The sequence below is a fragment of the Gadus chalcogrammus genome, chromosome 12, assembly GCF_026213295.1.
Source record: "Gadus chalcogrammus isolate NIFS_2021 chromosome 12, NIFS_Gcha_1.0, whole genome shotgun sequence".
Lineage (NCBI taxonomy): Eukaryota > Metazoa > Chordata > Actinopteri > Gadiformes > Gadidae > Gadus > Gadus chalcogrammus.
In genome coordinates this window covers 21287742-21311801 of record NC_079423.1, presented here as the reverse complement: position 1 = coordinate 21311801, position 24060 = coordinate 21287742, and the positions used below count along the sequence as shown (strand labels likewise).

At 39.9% G+C, this 24060-nt stretch overlaps 6 protein-coding genes across 14 annotated transcripts; 4 read left to right on the top strand and 2 right to left on the bottom strand.

Moving 5' to 3' along the window:
- The first annotated feature begins 259 nt into the window (after positions 1-259).
- Positions 260-5304, top strand: ankrd29 (ankyrin repeat domain 29). Of its 2 annotated transcripts, none has more exons than XM_056604571.1 (10): positions 260-362; positions 1145-1255; positions 1478-1576; positions 1890-1988; positions 2405-2503; positions 3391-3489; positions 3949-4047; positions 4421-4516; positions 4634-4732; positions 4948-5304. In XM_056604571.1, the coding sequence occupies exons 1-10, from the start codon at positions 351-353 to the stop codon at positions 5032-5034; spliced, it is 900 nt and encodes a 299-aa protein (XP_056460546.1). In that variant the 5' UTR covers positions 260-350; the 3' UTR covers positions 5035-5304. The 2 variants fall into 2 exon arrangements, with proteins under 2 accessions (XP_056460546.1, XP_056460545.1); XM_056604570.1 differs by having other exon boundaries at positions 1478-1594.
- Positions 5305-5441: 137 nt separating this feature from the next.
- LOC130393817 (vacuolar protein sorting-associated protein 4B-like) lies at positions 5442-9675 on the top strand. Its single transcript, XM_056604563.1, has 11 exons — positions 5442-5665; positions 5904-6015; positions 6134-6284; positions 6471-6532; positions 6666-6785; positions 7038-7194; positions 7300-7448; positions 7543-7624; positions 7766-7985; positions 8418-8558; positions 8773-9675. Exons 1-11 carry the CDS (start codon positions 5645-5647, stop codon positions 8872-8874), a joined length of 1317 nt encoding a protein of 438 aa, XP_056460538.1. The 5' UTR covers positions 5442-5644; the 3' UTR covers positions 8875-9675.
- On the bottom strand, positions 9287-16986 carry plekhb2 (pleckstrin homology domain containing, family B (evectins) member 2). Of its 8 annotated transcripts, none has more exons than XM_056604582.1 (8): positions 16883-16986; positions 15933-15994; positions 15618-15770; positions 15415-15517; positions 15212-15251; positions 14685-14771; positions 14426-14588; positions 9287-10839 (listed from the first exon to the last, which is right to left on the bottom strand). In XM_056604582.1, the coding sequence occupies exons 2-8, from the start codon at positions 15967-15969 to the stop codon at positions 10700-10702; spliced, it is 723 nt and encodes a 240-aa protein (XP_056460557.1). In that variant the 5' UTR covers positions 15970-15994; positions 16883-16986; the 3' UTR covers positions 9287-10699. The 8 variants fall into 8 exon arrangements, with proteins under 8 accessions (XP_056460557.1, XP_056460558.1, XP_056460559.1 ...); XM_056604583.1 differs by having other exon boundaries at positions 16811-16984; XM_056604584.1 differs by lacking the exon at positions 16883-16986 and adding an exon at positions 16626-16839.
- ing5a (inhibitor of growth family, member 5a) lies at positions 16302-21575 on the top strand. The gene is made up of 8 exons (XM_056604580.1): positions 16302-16817; positions 17769-17840; positions 18040-18206; positions 18344-18455; positions 18543-18642; positions 18890-19025; positions 19119-19180; positions 19313-21575. Exons 1-8 carry the CDS (start codon positions 16781-16783, stop codon positions 19350-19352), a joined length of 726 nt encoding a protein of 241 aa, XP_056460555.1. The 5' UTR covers positions 16302-16780; the 3' UTR covers positions 19353-21575.
- cep19 (centrosomal protein 19) lies at positions 18647-21288 on the bottom strand. Its single transcript, XM_056604598.1, has 2 exons — positions 21159-21288; positions 18647-20903 (listed from the first exon to the last, which is right to left on the bottom strand). Exons 1-2 carry the CDS (start codon positions 21286-21288, stop codon positions 20557-20559), a joined length of 477 nt encoding a protein of 158 aa, XP_056460573.1. The 3' UTR covers positions 18647-20556.
- pigx (phosphatidylinositol glycan anchor biosynthesis, class X) lies at positions 21432-23918 on the top strand. The gene is made up of 7 exons (XM_056603261.1): positions 21432-21449; positions 21491-21581; positions 22308-22398; positions 22474-22612; positions 22775-22988; positions 23510-23610; positions 23705-23918. The coding sequence occupies exons 1-7, from the start codon at positions 21432-21434 to the stop codon at positions 23843-23845; spliced, it is 795 nt and encodes a 264-aa protein (XP_056459236.1). The 3' UTR covers positions 23846-23918.
- Positions 23919-24060: the final 142 nt, after the last annotated feature.

Here is a 24060-nt window from a genome sequence, read left to right as displayed (position 1 = left end):
GAGAGAGAGAGAGAGAGAGAGAGAGAGAGAGAGAGAGAGAGAGAGAGAGAGAGAGAGAGAGAGAGAGAGAGAGAGAGAGAGAGAGAGAGAGAGAGAGAGAGAGAGAGAGAGAGAGAGAGAGAGAGAGAGAGAGAGAGAGAGAGAGAGAGAGAGAGAGAGAGAGAGAGAGAGAGAGAGAGAGAGAGAGAGAGAGAGAGAGAGAGAGAGAGAGAGAGAGAGAGAGAGAGAGAGAGAGAGAGAGAGAGAGAGAGAGAGAGAGTCATCATCTCGAGGATAGTCTCCGCTTAACTTCATCTTTTTAATGAATGCCAACGCGAGAAGAAACATGACTCACGATTGAGGTGTGCATCATGTCTTTCAAGGTAAATCACCATTTACCCCTCACTTGTCACTTGCAAACAACCGTTTTGGGCATGGCGTTAAAAAAAGAATATCACTCTTTTGGATAAGACTGTTACAATATATTATAGGCTAATGTGTCTTCTGTATTGTGCCAACTGTCTAAGGATTTTCGACAGCTTGTGGTAGCTCCTTAGGGATATGTAGCATATGTGTTAGGTGGCTTCTGCTAGCCTTTGCTATTTGCCTTCATTGAGTTAGTATAATAAGTAGACTATACTGGTGGGCTTCATACTGAGATGGTTTCTGTGTGTAATTATTTGAGCAGGTATGCTGCAGAGCTTTCAAACTTGTCTGATGCTAAGCATGGGTTTTCACATGTGTGTTCACTCCAATCAAAATCCACACAAATGTATTGTGTGTTTTTGTTTGTTTGTGTGTATGCTAGTGTTTGGTGCGTATGTGAGCGTGTGTGAGCGTGTGTACGTGCGCGCGTGTGTGTGTGTGTGTGTGTGTGTGTGTGTGTGTGTGTGTGTGTGTGTGTGTGTGTGTGTGTGTGTGTGTGTGTGTGTGTGTGTGTGTGTGTGTGTGTGGTTTGCATGTGTACGGTGAGAGGGGAGGGGGGCATTGATGTATCGATGTGATCCTGATCGGGGTGATCCGGAGGCTGGTTAAATTATTATTCTGAAATGATGGCTCGCTCTGAGGTTTAGCAGGGACACATTTTTGGGCCACCTGAATGGCCCTTAAAACTGTAATCCGATTCAGCCTGGTGAGTATCATACCTGTTACTTATGTCTCTCAGAAGGAAACGCCCCTGGCTAACGCTGTGTTTTGGGCGGCCAGGAAGGGGAACTTGGCCCTCCTTCAGCTGCTTCTCAACAGTGGGCGTGTGGATGCAGACTGCAGAGATTATGTATGTCTAAGGACATCTGTACACCTGTACACATGCACACGCACACAAGCATGCATAACCACTATCATCTAATTTTTCGATGTTTTTGTACAATCAGCATTTGATGTCCCCTTTATTGTGGTAAATATTGAGCTGTGAGGCATCGAGTCATCATCATATTCTGCCGGGCCCAGCCTGGTAGAGTTGCTGCTTGACTGTCTCCCATTTCCCACCTGATTTCAGTTTGGAACCACAGCTCTGATGGTGGCTTCCTATAGTGGCCATTTTGAGTGTGTCAAAGAGCTCATCATGCAAGGAGCGGACATCAACTATCAGAGAGAGGTATGCTGTCACAGCAATGTGGGTATAAGGATTCATTTTTTTTTGTTAATTTGGTTTTACATGGATTTTTCTGAAGGGAAGTGTATATTGTATTCCATTATATGTTTTCTATACTTTGTGTTATTCGTCAGATTGTCGGCTTTGATTGTTTATTACGTGCTTTGATTGTTCTCAGCTTCGTTATTGTAATTTTCTCTGGATAGAATCAGACGGCTATGTAATGTCAATGCATGCTATCCATAACCCCAGTACGAATATGAAATATCTTGATAGTGAGTTCAATAGTGAGAGCTCATGGTCTCTGTATCTTCAGACTGGCTCCACCGCGCTGTTCTTCGCCTGCCAGCAGGGCCACAATGACATTGTTCAGCTACTTTTTGAATTCGGTGCATCCACTGAATTACAGACGCAGGTATGCAGTGACAAACACACACACACACACACACACACACACACACACACACACACACACACACACACACACACACACACACACACACACACACACACACACACACACACACACACACACACTCATTCAATCATTCATTCATTCATTCATTCATTCATTCATTCATTCATTCATTCATTCATTCATTCATTCATTCATACACACAAGAAAGTTAAATGCTGTTTCATTGTCTCTGCAAGGTAATGTGCTGATATATCTAAATATATTCCACCTTGGACACAGTATCGTGACGGCATTCAATCACTTCTATTTATGCTGGTTTTGTGAGAGCACACCGAGAAGGACTCCACCAAGTGGCCAGAGGTTGTTATCGTTTTTCAGACCTGTTTGACCTATTTGATGACTTGTTTGTTCAGGACGGCGGCACTGCTCTGACGGTTGCCTCCCAGTATGGCCACCCCAAGGTGGTGGACACCCTCCTGAAGAACGGGGCCAATGTGAACGACCAGCTGCTTGTGAGAGACTTCTTTCATCTACATCCACCTATTCTTGCAAAGGTCCTTTTTATAATTTGTAAGGATGGAAATAGAACTGAAAGGGTTTATTTTAGTGCTGTCAGTTAAACGCGTTATTAACGGCGTTAACGCAAACCAATTTTAACGGCATTCATTTTTTTATCGCACGATTTTTTTTTTTTTTTTTTTCTTTGGCTCAAAACAAAGAAGCAGTAACCTGAGTGCTATGTTCAAGGCAGTATGTTTGTATGTTCATCGTTTAATTGCACTATAGGCTTTTTTTTTTGTATAGTTTTGATCAGTATATGCCAATGTTGTTATCAATAAAAAAACATTTGCACAAGGCAAGCCGATGCACTTCTCCATGTTGATAAGAGCATTAAAATGAGAAAAATTAATGGGACAAAGAAATCAAGGGATATTTAGAATAGATTTTTTTTTTGCAATTAATCGCGAGTTAACTATGGCATTAATGCGATTAATCGAGATTACATATTTGAATCGCTTGACAGCACTAGTTTATTTAATTATTATATACCTTTTTTAATGATAAAATTGCTACATTGGTTGTATCCATACCCCAAACCTCCAACAAAAATTGCTTAAGGTCGAACTATGTTAGTAGAAACAATTTATAATTCATAACATAATTCTGAAATATAGGACAAATTGTCTATCAACATTTTTTTGTCAATGACCATTGAAGGTCATTGAAAAGTGTGTATAAGAACATAACAATATGTTATTTTCATCTCCAAATCAAGAACCTGGGTTCTAACCCCTCCAAAATGTTACACTCAAATCCAACACTATCCTTTTCACCCCCATGGTTATTGGTATAGATGTTGATGTTGATTATTGATTGATAACCCCAATCGTTGCTACAGGATGGGGCCACCTCTCTATTCCTGGCAGCCCAAGAGGATCATGTGACCGTGGTACGTCAGCTCCTGTCGTCCGGAGCCAAAGTCAACCACCCAAGGGAGGTATGTTCCTAGTTCAACCATACTGCAGTGTAAGTAGCCTACTACATTGGTCCGCGTACATCTCTACCACCTGCACTCCTATACCTTATTCCCGGCCATATTTGGAAATGGGAAACAATGAAAACCAATTGAAAAGCATTCTAAATGTTACCTGAGTGGGAAAATTGAATGCAGAAATAAAATATTGCTTTGAGTCATTGTTTCCAAAGAAAATATAAGGTTTTCCCCACCCTACTAACCAAGAAGGCCACAAGGTGAAAATACTCTACTGGCCCATCACATAAACTATTTCCTATGTTTAGATTAGATTTTTCATCTGATGTTTTATTTTCATTTTAAGTTCCATATGATATAAGGTGGATCAGGTACAACAGAAGGGTTTCAAAGATCAGGTCTTACTGAGCAGCGCAATAAGAAAAAGATAATGTGACGTCCCCTCTTCTTACCGTTTCCTGGCAGGATGGAACCGGCCCCCTGTGGATGGCAGCCCAGATGGGACACAGCGAGGTGGTGAAGGTCCTGCTGTTGCGCGGTGCAGATCGGGACGCTGACAGAAAGGTACGTCGCTCTCCGGAAGTTGTCTGTTATTCTGAGTTGTTCCCGACAGCAGACCAACTTGCTGCATTGATTTATTTTTAGTGTTTTTGTCAGGAGGCCAAAGTAACACTCCACTTGTTGAGCCCAGCAAGACGATTAGGTTGTCAATATCATCCTATTGTCATATGAGACGAGATCACTTCTGGCACTTTGGTTCATGATATTGTTGCTGAAGCTGAATCCTACAAGATCAATTATGAGACTATTGTGAGAATAATGCCAGGGTTGGTAGAGAAACACATTTGATGGTTAGATACGGTGAAGTAACGGCTACATTTCTGCAGGAGAAAACTAAAAAAATATTAACACAATTTTGTACTTTTTACTTTTTAAGGATGGGTCAACTGCATTATTCAAAGCTGCCTATAAAGGACATAACGATGTTATTCAGGAACTTCTCAAGTTTTCTCCTTCACTTGGTCTTCTCAAGGTAAAAATAAATTAGTATTTTTTTACATTAGGTCGATTATATTGTTTTGTGTTTTTAGCCTCAAAACTTATTATATTTTTAAGGAGAGGCCTTTATCTAGATATCTTCTGCTTACAGAACGGTTCGACAGTCCTTCATGCAGCTGTGATTGGTGGAAATCATAAGACCGTCCGGATTCTGCTTGAGGCCAATGCAGACCCCATGCTGCCCAATAAGGTGAGCAGATCAAAGTAGAGGTAATCAATAACTGATCCATAGACACATTATTCCAACTTATTATTATTATTATTGATTAGTTCATTAATAATAAAATAGGGCTGCAAAAACGATGCATAGCCAAAATCAGTAACGACAATATAGTGAATGTTTGATCTAATAATAAAATGATCAGTTTATTAAAATGTTCTTTATATTTCTACTTCCCTTCACAGAACAATGAGCTGCCTGCAGATCTTACAAAGAGTGATCGCATCCTTAATACTTTACATCCAAAAACTGTCAGTGGGGAAATTTTATGACGATCTTTGACAACTGTGAATAACACTTAGAGTCAAGAACCATGTGCAAAAAACATCTACGTATGAAAACAAAGAGGTGCTTTTAATCAAGACATCTAAAGCTGATATAATGGAGACTGATAAGCCTATTAATATGCACCGAAAGTATTTATTTTCGATTTTTGATGTTACTTTTCTCTATATGTTGTACTGTTTTTTGTGCTATAGGTGATGAAGCATTAAGACATGTTTAGCAGATTTTTATTTGCCCTTTGTAATGAATGCAATAAAGTGTACATTTGTTAAGAGGGTCATTGACATTACCATTGATTATTTCAAGGTGAAGTAGTGACACATCCAGGACAACGCCCAGACATGAGCACGCCCACTGTTGACAATGGATAGACGACGGACAAAATAACAATGTCACGTGTGATTCACGGAAGTTCAGATCAATGCTAATGCGGAAGAGAAAACAACTTATCGGCTTTGTTTTTTTTATGCCGTCTGCTGTCTAACCAAACTGTCAGAAAGGACCGACAGTGGTACAAATAATAATACGTAGGTGATTTAAAATAATAAACGTCAAGTTAAACTAGTTACCTACATTTTGACCGACGCGGTTACACCCATGGCTGGCTCATCGCTGCAGGTGAGTGAAAACTTAGATGAGTATAGAAGTCAACTTTAGGTTACGTAAGACGAGGGCCACCACCAAACGAACTATTTAATTAATATAAATGGTGATATATGAGATCCAGTCATGGTACTTTGATGATCATGAAACCAATGTTTTATTATTCGGCCATTTTAACACACGTCAATAGTACAATAAACAGAACTTTGGGGTTGTTGATTTTGTCATATCTTTCTTCTCCATTTATTTGCAGAAAGCTATAGATCTTGCATCCAAGGCATCAGAGGAGGACAAAGCCAAAAACTATGAGGAAGCCCTTCGATTGTATGAGCATTCAGTGCAATACTTCCTCCATGTTGTCAAGTGTGAGTAACTAATTTATAATCCGATATAATTGAAGTCTGAATACCGTAACGTCATGTTTATTACCTGTGGAAATGCATCATTATTATATTTTGGTTTTATTTTGTCTTCTCAATTTAGACGATGCGCACGGTGACAAAGCAAAGATTAGCATCAGGAACAAGTGTAAGGAGTATCTTGACCGAGCTGAGCAGCTGAAGGAATACCTTAGTAAGAAAGAGAAGGCTCCCCCATCCAAGCCAGTCAAAGAGTCCCAGTCTGATGACAAAGGGTGAGAGAGCCAAAAGGATTGCTTAATCCATAGCAGGAGCAATAGCCGCTAATGACTATTTATTTAATGATGCAAACGCAACCATTTTCTCAGTGACATTCATAATTTAGATGTATTTTTAACTTGTTGGCTGTAAATAAAAAATTAAGAAGAAACCATCCTAGAAGTTTTTTTTTGTTCTCTTAGGAACGAGAGTGATGGTGGGGGTGACGATCAGGAGAAGAAAAAGTTCCAGAATCAGCTGTCAGGTGACCATTCAACTAAATTAATTAACATATCTAATCTCACATGTGAAATAGTGCAGTCATGCTGTCTTTCATCATTTGTACTAAAAGCATGAAGTACCACTACGTGTGTTTTGAGGCTGTCCTAATCTTCCAGGTGCCATCGTCATGGAGAAGCCGAACATCAAGTGGGATGATGTTGCAGGGCTCGAGGGTGCCAAGGAAGCTCTGAAGGAAGCTGTCATACTGCCCATTAAATTTCCCCATCTCTTCACAGGTACGAAAAAGTAACACAACTGTTACAATACTGAATTAATGTGTAGTGAATTTGATATAGTGGCTATATGCTTCAATATTGATATTTGAAAAATCTTAACTTGCAAACTATGTTTTTTTGTTATCGATTGTAACTTTCAAATACAAAAATGGTACTCTGCACTGAAACCATACAAACAACTTTCATTTTCTTAGGTTATGACCATATTCGCTGGCTTCCTTTTTTATTTTAATTTCTTGATCTTCTGTCCAGGAAAGAGAACTCCCTGGAGAGGGATCCTATTGTTTGGGCCTCCAGGTACGGGTAAGTCTTACCTAGCCAAGGCTGTGGCCACTGAGGCCAACAACTCCACCTTCTTCTCCATCTCCTCCTCCGACCTGGTGTCAAAGTGGCTGGGAGAGAGTGAAAAGTGAGGGCCAAATTGCCAAACACACAATAAATACAAAACCACAAAAAAAGAACACTAAACTACTCTTTTTTTTGTCTGAACTTCTGTCCTCGTTCTTCCCATTAGGTTGGTGAAGAATCTGTTTTCCTTGGCAAGAGAACACAAGCCATCCATCATTTTCATCGACGAGATCGACTCTCTGTGCGGCTCGAGGAGTGAGAACGAGAGTGAGGCGGCGCGCCGGATCAAGACTGAGTTCCTGGTGCAGATGCAGGGTTAGTAGGAAGAAGCTCTCAGGTGCATGTCAACGTCTGACCTCAAAGTTTGATCTAGTGCGAAACATCGAAACGCTGTTCTCTATGATTGCAGGTGTTGGAAATGATAATGATGGAGTCCTGGTTCTGGGAGCCACTAATATACCGTGGACACTTGACTCTGCCATAAGGAGAAGGTAGGGTCATTACATAATTAAATTCTCATGCTACCTTAAAAAACATATTTTATCCTTAAGGCGAAAAAAAGTAACTCTGAGTGTGTGTGCCAGGTCCAGTGTGATTTAATGTGGGTCATTTGAATTGCGGCATGATTGTAGGTTTGAGAAGCGTATTTACATCCCTCTGCCTGAGGAGCACGCCCGTACCTTCATGTTCAAGCTGCATCTGGGCGCCACCCCCACCAACCTGACTGAAGCAGACTTCGTGCAGCTGGGCCAAAAGACGCAAGGCTACTCCGGGGCCGACGTCAGCATCATCGTCCGGGACGCCCTCATGCAGCCCGTCCGCAAGGTTCAGATGGCAACTCACTTCAAAAAGGTACATTTGCCTTTGAGCCAAAGAATAGCCAACCAGTAGCCTGGGTATACCCATGCTGCCTTGTGCGCAATTTCATTTTGCGCTGCTAGGCAGCCTGGATTCCATGTATCCGATTTTCGCCTGAGATAGGGAACCAATCACAGAACGGGGAGGGATGGCAGGACGATGACGACGTCTATGCGACACACCCATCGTCTTCTCCCTCCTCAAATTTCTGTCGCTCTACATACCTCATCTGGTATAATTTATACGATTGGCTGTGAGCTACGTACAGACTCATATGATAGACATTCGTAGCACCCAATAAACGGCTCTGGACAATCGTAAACCACGCCTCAAATACGAGAATGATTGTGTGTTTTTTTTTAACAATCATGCCTTGGTAGCATGCATTAGTTACCGTTATCTCTCAAACTTCTTTCCCACACAAAGGTGCGAGGGTCCTCCTGGAACAACCCAGACACGGTCGTTGAAGATCTTCTGACCCCATGCTCCCCTGGTGATCGTGACGCTATTACCATGACCTGGATGGAAGTTCCTGGAGAGAAACTTCTGGAGCCCGTTGTTTGCATGGTATGAATTGATGCTGCTCTTTGTCTGATTGTCTTGGTTTGATTTGATGGAGATGAAGGGTACGTTGACCAGGAAATGTCAAGTCTCCTTGTCATGTTTATGTTCTCAATAATAATCTCAAATATGTTCTCTATGACTGTTCTCTGATTTTCCCATAACAGTAGAACGCATTTTAATTGTTTGTGTGCTTTCCGACGGGTCATATTGTGCATAGGATGACATGCTTCGGTCACTGGCCAGCACCAAACCAACAGTGAACGACCAGGATTTGGAGAAGCTGACCAAGTTTACAGAAGACTTTGGTCAAGAAGGCTAACAACGCTCACACTGGACTCTCGCCAAATCTTTCCTCTGAATATATATTTTTTGTATATCCACTAGAACTGTCTATCCTCCATGTTTGTGATGCAATTATGTAACTCATCACCATTAGTAACTTTACTTTAATTTACTTTTACATGGGATTCAACCATGTTTTTTTTTTTACTAATGAAGAATGTTTTAATGCCTTTAGATAAACACTCAATTTTGCCTTTGCTTACGAGCATTTAACTCTTCTTCAGTGGCTGGAGAATTATATTGCACAGGGGTGGGGAATACATCAAATCCATTTTTTTACTCTTGTTCAGTTCAGCTTGGGACACATTCATGTTTTTCAATAATGAAAGGAACATTTGCAGACATGATAGCTTTATAAACTGCGATATATATATATATATTATACCGTTATTAACTGGGCTAAGTGGTGAAAAATTAAATTGCACTCATTAGTTAAAAATATGTTGACTGATTTAGGCATACAATCAAATTAAATAATTCGATTTTTTGTTCTCTCAAACACTCAGGGTTATTTACTATCTTTGTTATATATGTCTATTTTGGGGATTTCTTAATCTATGCATTATTAAGGGTTTGAGTTTTCACTGTTTATATTTATTTAAAAAGGAATGAGTTGCATTGTTACATCTTTCCCTACTTTTTGGATTTTAATGGGAGCGTTTCATCATGAATACAAATAAAGTGACTGTGGGAAACAGTTTTAATATTATTATGAATATATTTAATAGTTAAAATACACTTCCTTGCTAAATGAAGGTAAATGCAGGTGATTAAAAGTAGAAAGATGTATGGATATCAATTAAAGGAATGGATGAAAGACCAATTATTAGTTATGTGAACTAAAGCACTAAAGAATTGCAATAGACAGGCCTACTCCTATTGGCTGATGATGTAAAAAGATGCTGCATTGAAAAGTTTGTGCTTGACACAATTTAACAATAGGTGTGGATATAGGCAGTTCATATAGAGAACAGGTATGGCAATCATTTTACCAAGCCACTTGGGAGTGCAGGACGTATTGAGGCTAAGTGAAGAATAGCAAAAGTGTAACTATTACCTGATATATTTGCACATACAATTTCTACCAAAACAAATACATTATGTCATACGTCTGAAAATCAGTAAAGAGTGAATCACCAGTGGCCAGCAGAAAATACATGAAGAAATATGGCATGCAGTTAAAGTAGTCCAGAAGAGTGAATTCCCTTTTCACACAGTGAAGTCTAAATTAAATGGTTTGACTTCACAATGATGACATCAGATGATACGACCATGAACTGATGCCTCAAGATGAACATAATTAATAATTCATGCCATTTTCTTATTTTTGCCTCCAGACATATAATACATGTAAAAATAAATCAAAGCTGTATAAATCGGTTTGGTATGCAACAGAAAAACATCAAGTTACTCAAATAAACAGTAACTTTTAAATGGCTTCAACCAATAAACATGGTAAAGAGAACCTGAAACGTAATTTAACCTGAAATGACGTCTTTCCTCAACATTTTTCCTATTCTATGAATCTTTAGAATACATTCAATTTCATTTTAAATAAAGAGACAGAGGATCTGCCACAACAATTATGTTGTTTTTTTAAAGTGCTAATAGTGTTATATGAGAATATATATAAGAAGCCTTTGGTAAAGACACATAAAGGTTATTTCACTGGCACATAACAAACATGCCTAACATTTGAGACTTCAAAGTAGTTTTGAATCTCTATGGGGGAGGAAGCTACGATATCATATCAGAATACATATGCTATTACTGTAGTTTGTGCAAGCAAGCAATGGAAGACACTAGAAGACGGAGAACAGAGAGCCGATTGCCAATCCGGTCGCCGCACCGGCAAGCATGCCCAATGCCACATCGCCGGTGTCGTCGCGCTGGCGCTCCTGAACGATGACATGGTTCACCGCCTGGTGAGATGGGTAGACTCCTGCTGAACACACACACAGGGGGTTCTGGTTATGGGCTTACGGTTATTTTTTGTCATAACCCGCATTATGATACCACAGCCGTCGAAGCCGTCCGAGCGCCGACGGCAGTCCAGCAGCTCCGGCGGTGTACTCCTGGAGCTGATCTGCCGCCGAAGCTTTCCGGCTGCTCCGGCGGGTGTACTCCGGGAGCTGAACTGCCGCCGAAGCTGACAGGTCCGGCGGGAGGAGCTCGGCGGCAATCAGGCAGCTCCGGCGCGGGGAGCTCGGCGACAGTCCGGCAGCTCAGCTCCCGGAGTAGAATCCCTTTCTCCTCCATGTCGCGGTTCATGGACTTCAGAGAGTCAAGGCCAAAGTTCCTTTCCCCCAATTCTTCTCAACCGTGGCTGAGAATCCTGAGATATGCCCCCCTACGAGTCTTTACTTGTTGTGGAAGATCCGTCAGACACAGTCTTTATTATTCATAATATCATCCGAGGCGCACATAACTTTTGGCAGTGATATTAGATATAATATTATATAAATACCCATATGTAATGTTATTATTATGATTATATATTATATTATATTATATTATATTATATTATATTATATTATATTATATTATATTATATAGATATGGAGTGGCGAAGTCACGCCCCTTCCGGTAGAGCTCATGGGACCTATGAGATCGGAAAATATGAATGGGTGTCAATGGAGAGAAAATAATTATTTTCTGGTCCCAGTCTTTATATGCCCTGGATTACACATATGTTGTTTGTGGATTTAAATGATAATTTTTCATGCAAAGAAGACTAAAAATGTTCGTGAAGAAGTTTGATAATTTTAGGTTTTATGTGAGGCCGCTTTGTGAACTACAGCTCTTCGCTGCTCTCGACGCATATGATATACGTCCCACACCCGCACTTGGAACTCGGCACAGAGATGGCGATCTCTCTGCTCCACTTCACCACTTTTTTTTCAAGGCGATAAAAGCATAGAAAGAGGTGAAAACCACTATAAGTCGGGGCATGTGGAGAGTTTTAGTTATGTGCCATCTCTATGTGCCATCTCCCATCTCTGTGCCGAGTTCCAAATGCGGGTGTGGTGACGTATATCATATGCGTCGAGAGCAGCGAAGAGCTGTAGTTCACAAAGCGGCCTCACATAAAACCTAAAATGATCAAACTTCTTCACGAACATTTTTAGTTTTCTTTGCATGAAAAATTATAATTTAAATCCACAAACAACATATGTGTAATCCAGGGCATATAAAGACTGGGACCAGATTCTCTCCATTGACACCCATTCATATTTTTCGATCTCATAGGCTGAATCCAAATACTCATACTTGACTACTATATAGTATGCATTTTGTAGTACGCCAAAAATATAGCGCGTCCGAATGCTCAGTATGCATTGTGTAGTACGGAAGACGTTTCCGAATGCGTACTACCGCCAAAGTAAACCGCGGAGTTCACTAAGCTATCCCACAATTCAACCGGAGTCTGGTAACGAACGAAGAAGAGATGGCTGACCCGACATCACCAGAAAGACGTTGTAGAAAGCGGCGAAAAAAAGAGACATTAAAAAGAGTAAAATAGTAAAGTATGCAATTAAGTAAAAAGAGACATTTTTAATTTAATAGCAACGATGACAAGACGGAAAACAGGTAACTTATCAAGGTAATTTCTCCGGTGGAGTTTTGGCGATGTTCGGAAGCGTTCGGAGGCGTTCTACTCATAGCTGTAGACCGTACTACACTGTGTAGTACCGTCAAGTAGTAGACACTGAACAGAAATAGTATGTACTAAGTATTCGGATTCAGCCATAGGTCCCATGAGCTCTACCGGAAGGGGCGTGACTTCGCCACTCTATAGAGCTCCGCCAACGGCGACAATAGAGTGGCGAAGTCACGCCCTTTCCGGTAGAGCCCATGGTACCTATGAGATCGAAAAATATGAATGGGTTTCAATGGAGAGAAAGTAATTATCTTCTGGTCCAGTCTTTATATGCCCCGGATTACACATATGTTGTTTGTGGATTTAAATGATAATTATTGTGCAATTGTTCGGTTAAAGGCTGTAGAGAAAACACAATGAGAAAGACTACACGTCTCGCATGTGACGTCACGCTCCCTGCGACTGGCGTTGACAAGACCGACTATCTCCCCATCGGCATATGTGAAACTCTCCACATGCCCGAACTTATAATGGTTTTCATCTCTTTCAATGCTTTTATCCTCCCCTTAGAAAAAAGCGGTGAAGTGGAGCAGAGAGATGCCATATCTGTCCCGGAGTCCCAAGTGCGGGTGGTGACGTATGTCACTCACGTCAAGAGCAGCAAAGAGCTGTAGTTCACCAAGCGGCCTCACACAAAACCTAACATTATCAAACTTCTTTGTGAAATTTTTTAGTTTTCTTTGCATGAAAAATTATCATTTAAATCCTCAAACAACATGTGTGTAATCCAGGGCATATAAAGACTGGGACCAGAAAATAATTACTTTCTCTCCATTGAAACCCATTCATATTTTTCAATCTCATAGTTCCCATGGGCTCTAAAGGAAGAGGCGTGACTTTGCCACTCCTTCTCCTTCATGCTGTGGTTCAGTTTGACAGCTCATTGGTCAATGGGCAGCAGCTCATTGGTCAATGGGCAGCAGCTCATTTGCATTAAAGCTACAGACACCAGAAACAGCGCATGCTGAAGTGACTGAAACAGAGGGAATAGCGGTTGGCGAGATTTTTTTTCCTAAAAGCTATATCCAGCTTCAAAATCTTGATTCCTGGAACTCAAACACTATGTTTACTTGTTGGGAAAACGTCATAATATGTGTCCTTTAAGGAAACGGCAGGAAAATATTATTTTATTTTCTTGCATAAACTTTTTTAAGTGAAGATAAAAGAAACAGCCGCTCCCCTGGATAATGATACAACTAACCCTAACCACCATTTTTCCAAAAACACTCCCAATAACCATTTTACCTTAATAAAGTTAGTGAGCGGTGATATGAAGTGTATACAAGTGTATTTAGAAACCCAAGGGGTATGTCCTTGTTACTAGTAGGGGTATGTCTGACCTTGGTACTGGTAGGGGTACGACTGATCCTGGTACTGGTAGTAGGGGTATTACTGATCCTGGTACTGGTAGGGGTATGACTGACCTTAGTACTGGTAGGGGTATGACTGATCCTGGTACTGGTAGGGGTATGACTGATCCTGGTACTGGTAGGGGTATGACTGATCCTGGTACTGGTAGGGGTATGACTGATCCTGGTACTGGTAGGGGTATGACTGATCCTGGTACTGGTAGGGGTATGACTGATCCTGGTACTGGTAGGGGTATGACTGATCCTGGTACTGGTAGGGATATGACTGATCCTGGTACTGGTAGGGGTATGACTGATCCTGGTACTGGTAGGGGTATGACTGATCCTGGTACTGGTAGGGGTATGACTGATCCTGGTACTGGTAGGGGTATGACTGATCCTGGTACTGGTAGGGGTATGACTGATCCTGGTACTGGTAGGGGTATGACTGATCCTGGTACTGGTAGGGGTATGACTGATCCTGGTACTGGTGGGGTACTGGTAGGGGTATGACTGACCTTGGTACTGGTAGGGGTATGACTGACCTTGGTACTGGTAGGGGTATGACTGATCCTGGTACTGGTAGGGGTATGCCACAGCATAGGGCTGCCCGTCAGCAGAGTACACAATCTGGGTAGCCTGTGGCGGAGGTGTAACATACTCTCCATATGGATTATAAGTCTGGGGAGGGAAAAAAACGGAAATAAAGAATCTAAATGATAACGTAAATGCACGTAAGACAGTTTCATATCCCCTCCCTTAACGCACTCTATTTACCTGAGGAGGGACAGCAAATTCTGAATAGGGAGGAGGAGCAGAGGCAATGGCCTCCTGAGCAAAGGCCATCTGGGGAGGTGCAAGCACCTACAACAAGAAAATAAACAAAAACACGATGCTATTAAACTCTTAATCAACCCTGTATAAGGGACAGGGGCACCACTAGTATATTTTGACATTTATGTCAAAATATGGAGACCTTGGAGTAGTTCATTCCACCTGTATCCAACTGTACCTGTTACCAACAATGATTACATACTAAGTTACTTATATCGATAACGTTAGGTTTTTTTCAGCTGAAATTTTAATATTCTTCAGTGGCGCTTAGTTTGAGCATATTGTTTTTCATATCTGGCAGAGAGTTGGCCGACTGTTGATTATAATGCTGCATTTTTAGTTCTATACCGATTTTGAAAACGATTGCATGCATCATATGTGTACAGTGTACCGCCAGACCTGTACACCTCTTGCAGGTGAAGACCATCTTTTGGGAAGGGTAGCACTCCGAACAATTCAAGAAAACTCACCGCATTAACTCTAGCATCTTGAAGAGCCATGGTCCATGCTCTAGAGAAGGGGAGAACACGGAAATGGTGCAACATATTCCTAAAAGGGTTTATCTTGATTGTCATAGAGGGTGACTCATAAAGTGACAAAGCAGGGTCAATTAATCAATGAAAATAGTGATATACTATGTAAAGAATGATGTTGCTAAAGAGATTCGTCTTACAGAGCATCGTCTGAGCTATCTGCACAGAGGCTGATGACCCGTCCATCTCGACAAACTATCTGGAGCAAGGAATCACAGCCTTTTCCTTCTGGAGGGTTCAGATCTATAGGCGGCACACACAAACACAGGAAAAACTCCAATGAAAGTGAGTCATCTAAGCAGTCCAAACTGACCACAACAACACAGGTTCAGTGGACATGTACCTTTACAAGCTTTTGAACCACGAATGTTAATGCAGTCGACCCTCATGTGGAGATCATCCTCCATGTCACGCCGTTCTTGGTCATCGTAGAACACGAGTCGTCCATCGGCCCACAAGTCAAACCAATTCCTTTTCCATCGACGCAATATGGTGCCTAGGGTAAGCAAGCCGTTTTCAGAAAATGTCCATTATCTACCATTGACACTAGATTAGACTAGAGACTAGACTATTTTAACATCATGCACTCAAATATCGAAAGTCAACATGTGATTTACATCAGGTTTAATATTAAACCAATTGGACTAGCACTACTTACTCTGACGATGGAGCCAACCACTTTTAACGATCGACATCCTGGAAGTAGAAACTCCAAAGGACCTAAAGGGAAAATAATACATACGATTGTTAACATAGTTGTTTATATTGTTGTCATTACGAAAACAACAATGACTTTATTATAAACTGTAGGCCGACCCATTTCGTTTAGCCTAACTAACGCTATTCTACGTCGAAGACATCGGGAGGTCCTTCGTATGCATCATTGGAAATCAAAGTAGCATTCCAGCATTTCTGTATAAGCTAAGAAAACAGCCCACAATTGCATTAAGCGCTCTAGTTTGACGTACTTTCATAAAGTCCTAGGCGGACACAAAACGGGAAAGGATCGCGTGTTTGTTTTGAACGACGGGACCTCAGCTGATCCCGGTTTACGTCACCACTATGTCACGTGACAACGATGGGAAGGGAGCTCGACTTCTACGAGAGCCAGTAAATAATCGACATCAACATCAATTATCACTTTCCTCTCCTGACCTGAACCACACTCTGTATTCAAATTCGTGGTAAAAAATGAAAATATCAGTTTTAACAAATGACGTACATGCGCATTTTAAAACGGCGCTATCCGTGCTAGTGGAGCTACGCACTGCGTATTATTAGTGACCCTTCTCCTTCTGGCCCAAATGCTTTCCGCTCTAGAGAGGGTTGTTGATCACACATCGCCACTCACCAGCTCAAACTAAAAGAGACGTAATCGAATTTTAAACTAAAGGAAGGATCTTCCGGGCGGTCAACCCCGGGGTGCAAAACGCGCGCACCGCTTCTCCCCCCGCCGCCAACCTGCCTGCTCTGCAGCCCGTCGTATCAGCAAAGTGCTTCTCTGAAATGGCGACGGCAATATACTTGGAACATTACCTTGACAGTGAGTATGTCTAAATAATCCCCAATCATCAAAGTCATAACATTTAGACGCCTCGTATAACTGACCGCGTTTTAACTCCACTTGTAAAGCTTTGGTAGGAAGGCTAGCGCCGAGCGCCATGCTACTGTGACTAGCTCCTGTAGTTCCCTCATTAGCTCAGCGTAACATCAATGTTTCAGAATGGCGCGTAAAGCAAAGCTCTCTCCCCACTTTGAGAGGTCTTCATGACAAACACACCGCACCACACGCAAGGGTCAGAGGCCTCAAAGGTGGTCGTGGTCGAGCAACAGTACTTTAGCAGTGCTGTTGTTTTGTATGTTGTTTACTTGAACAAGTTAGGCTTTTCAATGTATTCTGGATCCTAAAGACTTCCTTAGGTTTTACTGTGTTTGTATGTTTTTACGATTGTCTTTTCTTTTTGGCAGTGGGCAACAACATGCAACCTTAAGATCATGACTTCTTGGTAGCTGCCTTTAACTTTGGGCTTAGTCTGCTGGTCCACTGTTTATTGCATCGTTATCTTCCAGCAACGTGTGTTCTGATATTAACCGCACATGTCGGTGTTTTTTTAAACCTTTGGAAAAAGCTATTCTTCATGGTTCATCCGTTCATTGGGGTAATACTATACTGCTGTTTTCCAATCTGAAGACTATAATGTCTATTGCAATAAATAAGTAATTACATGCATTGCACTATCAGGGATACGTAACATTACTCCACATAAAGTAGGCCTATCGAGAATGAACAGTGTTGATAGCTGCTGCTTTTAGATTCAGATTCATAGTGTTCCCAGAGTACGTTATTTATTAATTTGTTTGTCAAATTTTCTCGGCTCAAGGTGGAATATATGAATGGAGAATATAAATAAGTCTGGGTGTTAATATCTGCAGCTTGGAAAGCTGCTGAACATTGAGTGACATTGACATGGTTTAAACTTGAATGCCCAACTAGGTATTGAGAACTTGCCATGTGAACTTCAGAGAAACTTTACTTTGATGCGGGACCTGGATAACAGGACTGAAGGTAAACGTTTCACCGATAACATTGTAACACTGACTGTAATTACAATCTTATTTGTGCAAATCAACGTTTTGGCTCCGGATCATGATTGTTGTTTTGGCCTTTGTTATAACGGTTGTATTAAGAGACAAATTAACAGCCTTGATAGTTGTGTCTTGTGTCTGGATATTTAGTGTTTTAAATTTTGAAATTTGCACTGTAGAGAAAAAAGGAGAGATTGACAAGTTGGCTGAGGAATACATAGCCAATGTGGTGAACTTGGCTTCAGTGCAGAGAGTGGAACATCTGCAGAAGATCCAGAATGCATACAGCAAGTGCAAAGAGTTTAGTGATGACAAAGTCCAGCTTGCTATGCAGACCTACGAGATGGTCAGTACAATATACAATACATTGTGTACACAGTTCTATAAACTAGAATTTTTCAATGGGTTTTACCAATGTTGTTGTGTGACTTCATGAACACCGTAGTGGAAATCACTTTTTTTGGTTTGTTTAATTGATTCAAGGTGGACAAACACATCCGCAGACTTGATGCAGATCTGGCACGGTTCGAGAACGAGCTGAAGGGAAAGCTGGAAGTAAGCGGCTATGAGAGTCCAGAGGCAAGGGGATTGAAAAGTAAGCTTGGAACTTTTAAAACTGTTATCCAGGCAGGCCCAACACAACTGTACTGCTTGATTTATATGTGTCTCTTCCCGCACTCAGAGGCCGACTCCAGGGGGCTAAGAGAGAAGCGTGTGTCCAGGGGCAGAGGGAGGAAGAGCTCTGATGAAGATTCTCCAAGGAAGAAGAAGATAAAAAATAAGTAAGAACTTAAGGAAAAAACTGCTTGACTATATCATCGAACATAATTTATTCACACATGCCTTACATTGTATCCGTTATATCATAGTACATAGTATTCAACTATATTTATCATATAGGTTGTTAACCTGTTGTGTTGTAAGTGCTCTTCCATGTCTGTTCAGATCTACTATCTGTACTAGGGCTCACTTGTATTATGTGAACTCCCTTTTAGAAGCCTTTCTCTTCCTTTACTTTTCTTCTTTCAGCCCTGATTTGAGTGATGGTCTTCTGCCAATGCAGCCATCGGATGTTCTAGACATGCCAGTGGATCCCAATGAGCCAACCTATTGCCTGTGTCATCAAGTGTCGTATGGCGAGATGATCGGCTGTGATAACCCAGATGTAGGTTTCACATGATTATCTATTGAAATGATCTGAAATGGTGCATTAAGCAAGGTATAATAATAATAAAGTCTCCTTTTGTTTTATTTGCAGTGTCCAATAGAATGGTTTCACTTTGCTTGTGTTGATCTTGCAACCAAGCCCAAAGGAAAATGGTAAGAACTTTTTGCACAGCGTTTGATTCATGTGGTATTAATATCATGTGATGTTTTAACATCAAAAGGGATTTGTATTAATGGGTTTTTGTGCCTAATTGTTTTTTGTTTTTTTCTTCCTGAAACCTTTAGGTTTTGTCCTAGATGCACACAAGATAGGAAGAAAAAGTGAGATTTCAGATAGGGTACTTTTATAATATTGATGTATATTGAGGATAGATTTAGAAAAAACGTTATATATGTATATATATATATATATATATGCATACATTTTCCCTATATCCTTTCCTCATTAAAAAGTTTTTAGTTAAAGCCCAGTCCGGAATTGGGGTATAATTGTGTGTCCGTTTGCTCATTTTCCACAAATGTTTTTTTTTTTTTTTTTTTTTTGGATTAATGAATAAAGCTTTTTCATTTCAGATGTACAATAGATGAAAGGTAAACTTAAATTTCAAATGTTTTTGATGATTAGATATGTTTGCCATTAAGTGCCGCCCACCCCTAAATGATCAACTTCAATCCCGGATTGTTGCTTTGACATACTTGAAGTATAAATCTTATTTTTTAAATAAAGGCCTGCTGAAAATATACGTATGACTTGAAACTCAGTATTCTGAACAACAATTCTGGTTGTACTAGGAAAGACCTTATGTCTGAATTTCAAATACCTACCTCTGGGGCATGCATATTACTGCATAACTGACTGATTCAATGTAGTGTAGTGTGTATTATATATTATTTTTCAATTTAAACCAAACAAGAAAAGTAAACCAATCTTTCCTCTATCCAGAATGCTTTTTTATTACATGTGCTGTACAACAACTATGATAAGAAAATCACTTGTGACATTCTTGGATGTATTGTGAATGTGATATATTAAATTAGTCGGTCAGTGTCTTGCAAACTATAGGAGGTATGAATGCACTTTGAATTGAACTTCCCCATACAGAGGTTTGAAATGCAGGCATGGTTTTAGAATTCATCCCATAACTTTGTACATCACATCCAAATCTACAAGATATTTCTCTTCGTATCCGTTTGTATCATGGGGAAGAAGAATTTTTGGTTTGAGAGGAATTATTTCCAAAGAGATTTATTGTGTTAGCTAGGTTTTGGTCACTAAAATGATAATGAATAGCTTGTCTGTATTCCTACTGTGAGTATCCATTATTTATGTGTACCCCTGATATGTAAGGAGCCAAAGCATTTTGTATTTTTCTTATACTTCAGTATTTTATATCAAATAAATATTGAATTGCTTATATATGGTCTCATTTGTTACAGGGACAATGTCCGTAATTTAATCATCTGTAAATTCTCAGTAAAAGTACAGACATCAGCCTTTTCAGGCCAAAACCCTATTTGGGTGATCGGTTTCAAAATCCATCATCCGACTCTGCATCCCAACTGCACTTTTCCTGATCGCTTTGGGAAAATTCCACTTCTATATCATAAACAAAATCAGGATCATCCTTGAGTCTTCGGTTTTGCTCAAATAGTTGATCCATTTGCCCTTTCTTGCGGGCCAGGGCATCGTCATTTAATTTATTAAGATCTTCTTCAGGGTCCACCTGGAATGAGGCAAGGCTGTGCTGCAAACTGTGGCCCTGCATGTGATCTCGTAGTACTGTGTGAAGCCTCTTCAACTGACTCAATGGAACACCTCCCAAGTATTCTTTGTGCCGAAAATGGTTCTTCAGTCTTTCAGCAGCCAAGCAACAGTCTAGGAAGAAACGTCACGTTTAAATGTACTCAATATTTACACTGAGAAAGATTTGATTGGTAATACATTTATTGTCCTAATAATAGATTATTACATCCTTCCGTTTCTAGAATATACATTTGAATGACTTGCCTATCATTAACCATTTAAAGTCCCACCTACTACTTGATTAAAGAAATCGAAATTGTGTCATGGCGTCTAATGGCATATTTATTGTTTTACAAATGATAATAGAAGGTGCATGGAATGACCTACCTGAGTATTTAGAGAAGTTCCGCACAGGTATTATTCTTTTGCGCACTTGCTTTGTGTCTTTTTGTTTGTACAGTAAAATAATTGCGGGGGGACTGAACTGAACGCCGCATCGTTTCGCCTCATAGGACATCTTCACAGCTTAACTTTAGTGGCGATGTAATCTTGTTTCCTTGGCTGCCTACTGTTTACCAGTAAGTAATTATTCATAGAAAGTCACACACATTTATGTAATTTTGTTAAGGACGGAACGGAAGTCTAATCTATAATGTAAACATGCATTCGGACCTAAGAGCAAAAGAAACGAAGAGCAAGGTTGAGGGGTATCAACCGAGAAACATTACATCCTAGAAAAGAATGTGCTGAGGGCGAAGGCTGGCCCCGATCACGGCAATACTTTTGAACTACAAGTGGTTCGTGATAATGGTAACATAATTTATTATAACCCGATCAATATGTTTGCTTTTGTATTCAGTTCAACGTGTGCGCTTTTTATTAAAAAATTAAGATAATTTTGGCCCTTATTTTAATCTGGCATCTATACAGAGCCCAACATACAGAAAAGGGTCCTTCATGTTTGTTGATTTCCGTAAACAATTCAAGGAGGATGCCGGACCAGTCTTTTACCAATGGAACGGATCAGGATTGACACAGATTTAGTTAGATATCTCCTATTTCACTTTTTGGTTTCCAATGATCATTTTACTCGTCTTTACTTTTAATTATTTATTGACATCTTATTGCTATACACAACAAGGCATGTTATATATTTTTTCTTAAAACCCACCGAAGTATACATGTTGGAAATTATCTTAAATAATTGAAGTTCTCGCAGGGTTATTTTCAAACGTATTCGTTCGAATTCAAAGGTTTCCCCGGGCCGACAAATATCTGATCGTATGTTTGTTTCAGCATGTGATGGGCAGGTTCGTAATGCTTCGTTCAGAGAAGAGGCCGAAGAGTGGGTTATATAATGTATTCATTATAACTAGGGTATCCCGACAAACTATTGAGTTCGAAATGAATATACATATTTCCTATAAATATATATAACATTTATTTAATTCTTAAAACGAGATCGGTTTTAAAAGCACGCGTCATTGTACAATACATTATATAATTTTGTACTTACAATCCCGGTCTACTTTTCAGATGACAAAGATCAAAATATTTGTGGCATTGGAAGGCAGTGGCTTGAGTCAATATTGGTGTCCACTGAGTGCAACGGAAACGGTTTCCATAGGTATGTCTCTCCCTAATGCGGATGAATCAAGCATATTAATTAAATATAATATTGTATTTGGCCTTTTGTGTTCAGGGAGATGGTCACCACTGTCAAGTTCAGCCCTGATGTTCCGAATGTTCTCAACGTTCTGTTGGTTCACAAACTACCGAGAGGAATCTATGTTGATCCATACCAGCTTGCAACACTGAATGACAGTGACAGTCATCTGCAGGTTACAAGCTTTATTATATTTTAACAAACTTCATGAAGATAGTACCATGTAATTCAATATAAACAACAATTATAACTAACACGTAATCCACTTAAGTGTAATTAAAAATGTTTTCTATGTTCTATTATATGTAATGTAGCCAACTAATTTGCAATTGTTTAGATACTACTAGATTCACCCATCAACCTAGAAGCTCCTGCTCACAGAACTGGAGGATTTTCTGCCCTTTTGTATGCCACTCTTGTTGGACAACGTTCAAAATTACTGAAGAAAAGCATCCCCATACATTGCCGCTACCATGAGCCCTCATTTGGCGATCAAAAGGCTGTAATTGTTAACATAGGATCTCCAGACCTGCTGCTCAGAAGTGAAACATGTAAGTGATGAATAACAACATACTCATATGTAGATCTATGCATCATATGTCGAACCAAGGATCTCGAGTGCAGGTTCGAACCGATCTTAAATGTTGAATTTTCCCTGTTGAGTAAGGTTGTTGATATCTTCAAATTTAGGAATGAATGTATAGCAGAAAAACATGTTTAAGACTCAACATATCATGGAGGATTTCGTTCCAGGCGATGCATGAATATATGCATACGATTGACTAATAACTCTTCTTTACTCTCATGGCATGAAAGCAAAATATAGCATAAAAAAATATTCAGGGCAATTTCACTTCGTATGCCTTCAATCTTAACTATTGAGTTCCTTTTAATAAAAAATATTTGACCTCAGTCACATCGTTTCTAACCCTGCTTTGGGTAGGTTTACCAATTCACACCAATGGAATAGTGTTTCATTGGCTTTTCTTTTATAACATTGTTTCAACATTATTTGTTTAAACATTATATGCATTTCATGTTCCACATTCAATTATGTCTCTTTCTCTTTAAGGTAATGATGGCAGCAATTTCAAATCTTATTCTATTGTTGATGCCCCCTGCACAGCTACTAATTCGAGCATATGTTCATGGGTTCAAATCCATCTTAACAAGGTATCTTTATTCATATTTTGAAAAATTATATTGCATTTTAGATGGAAAAAGTATATATTCTCTGTAGTATTTTAATGACACCTTTTTTTTATAGGAGCAAAGCCATGTGAGCTTGCAGATACCTGTTGGCGATGGATCACTGGTGATACATGTTATCTGTGGCACTCTTCTAGTTACTTTCATTTGCTGTTCGGCACTTTCTCTAAAGATCTGGAAACACAGAGTTTTAACATAATATTAAAAAAGAGATAATACTTCACCTTCTGTAGATTAAATAAAGACACATTGAAACACATAAATTGTTAATTTTTTTGTGTCGTAATTTCTCCAAACCATTTTTCCATCCAATTATTTGCAATAGGCCTACACTACCAACAATCCTTTAGGCATTTATTCAACATTGAGGTATTTGATTCTTAAGTTTCAAGATGCATAGATTTTTTTCCTTTG

Excerpts from the sequence above, each read along its gene's own strand:
- pigx (XM_056603261.1), top strand. Across the intron at positions 22,399-22,473 it reads AACGGAAACGGTTTCCATAG|GGAGATGGTCACCACTGTCA; the intron begins GTATGTCTCTCC and ends TTTTGTGTTCAG. Across the intron at positions 22,613-22,774 it reads ACAGTGACAGTCATCTGCAG|ATACTACTAGATTCACCCAT; the intron begins GTTACAAGCTTT and ends GCAATTGTTTAG.
- plekhb2 (XM_056604582.1), bottom strand. The coding sequence starts at position 15,969 with ATGTCGATCGTTAAAAGTGGTTGGCTCCATCGTCAGA. Across the intron at positions 15,252-15,414 it reads GATAGCTCAGACGATGCTCT|AGCATGGACCATGGCTCTTC; the intron begins GTAAGACGAATC and ends CCCCTTCTCTAG. Across the intron at positions 10,840-14,425 it reads ATACCCCTACCAGTACCAAG|GAGTCTACCCATCTCACCAG; the intron begins GTCAGTCATACC and ends TGTGTTCAGCAG.
- ankrd29 (XM_056604570.1), top strand. Across the intron at positions 2,504-3,390 it reads ATGTGAACGACCAGCTGCTT|GATGGGGCCACCTCTCTATT; the intron begins GTGAGAGACTTC and ends TCGTTGCTACAG. Across the intron at positions 4,048-4,420 it reads ATCGGGACGCTGACAGAAAG|GATGGGTCAACTGCATTATT; the intron begins GTACGTCGCTCT and ends TTACTTTTTAAG.
- cep19 (XM_056604598.1), bottom strand. The coding sequence starts at position 21,288 with ATGTCCTATGAGGCGAAACGATGCGGCGTTCAGTTCAGTCCCCCCGCA. Across the intron at positions 20,904-21,158 it reads GAACTTCTCTAAATACTCAG|ACTGTTGCTTGGCTGCTGAA; the intron begins GTAGGTCATTCC and ends GTTTCTTCCTAG.
- LOC130393817 (XM_056604563.1), top strand. The coding sequence starts at position 5,645 with ATGGCTGGCTCATCGCTGCAG. Across the intron at positions 6,285-6,470 it reads TCCCAGTCTGATGACAAAGG|GAACGAGAGTGATGGTGGGG; the intron begins GTGAGAGAGCCA and ends TTGTTCTCTTAG. Across the intron at positions 6,786-7,037 it reads ATTTCCCCATCTCTTCACAG|GAAAGAGAACTCCCTGGAGA; the intron begins GTACGAAAAAGT and ends TCTTCTGTCCAG.
- ing5a (XM_056604580.1), top strand. The coding sequence starts at position 16,781 with ATGGCGACGGCAATATACTTGGAACATTACCTTGACA. Across the intron at positions 18,456-18,542 it reads AGAGGCAAGGGGATTGAAAA|AGGCCGACTCCAGGGGGCTA; the intron begins GTAAGCTTGGAA and ends TCCCGCACTCAG. Across the intron at positions 19,026-19,118 it reads TCGGCTGTGATAACCCAGAT|TGTCCAATAGAATGGTTTCA; the intron begins GTAGGTTTCACA and ends TTTTATTTGCAG.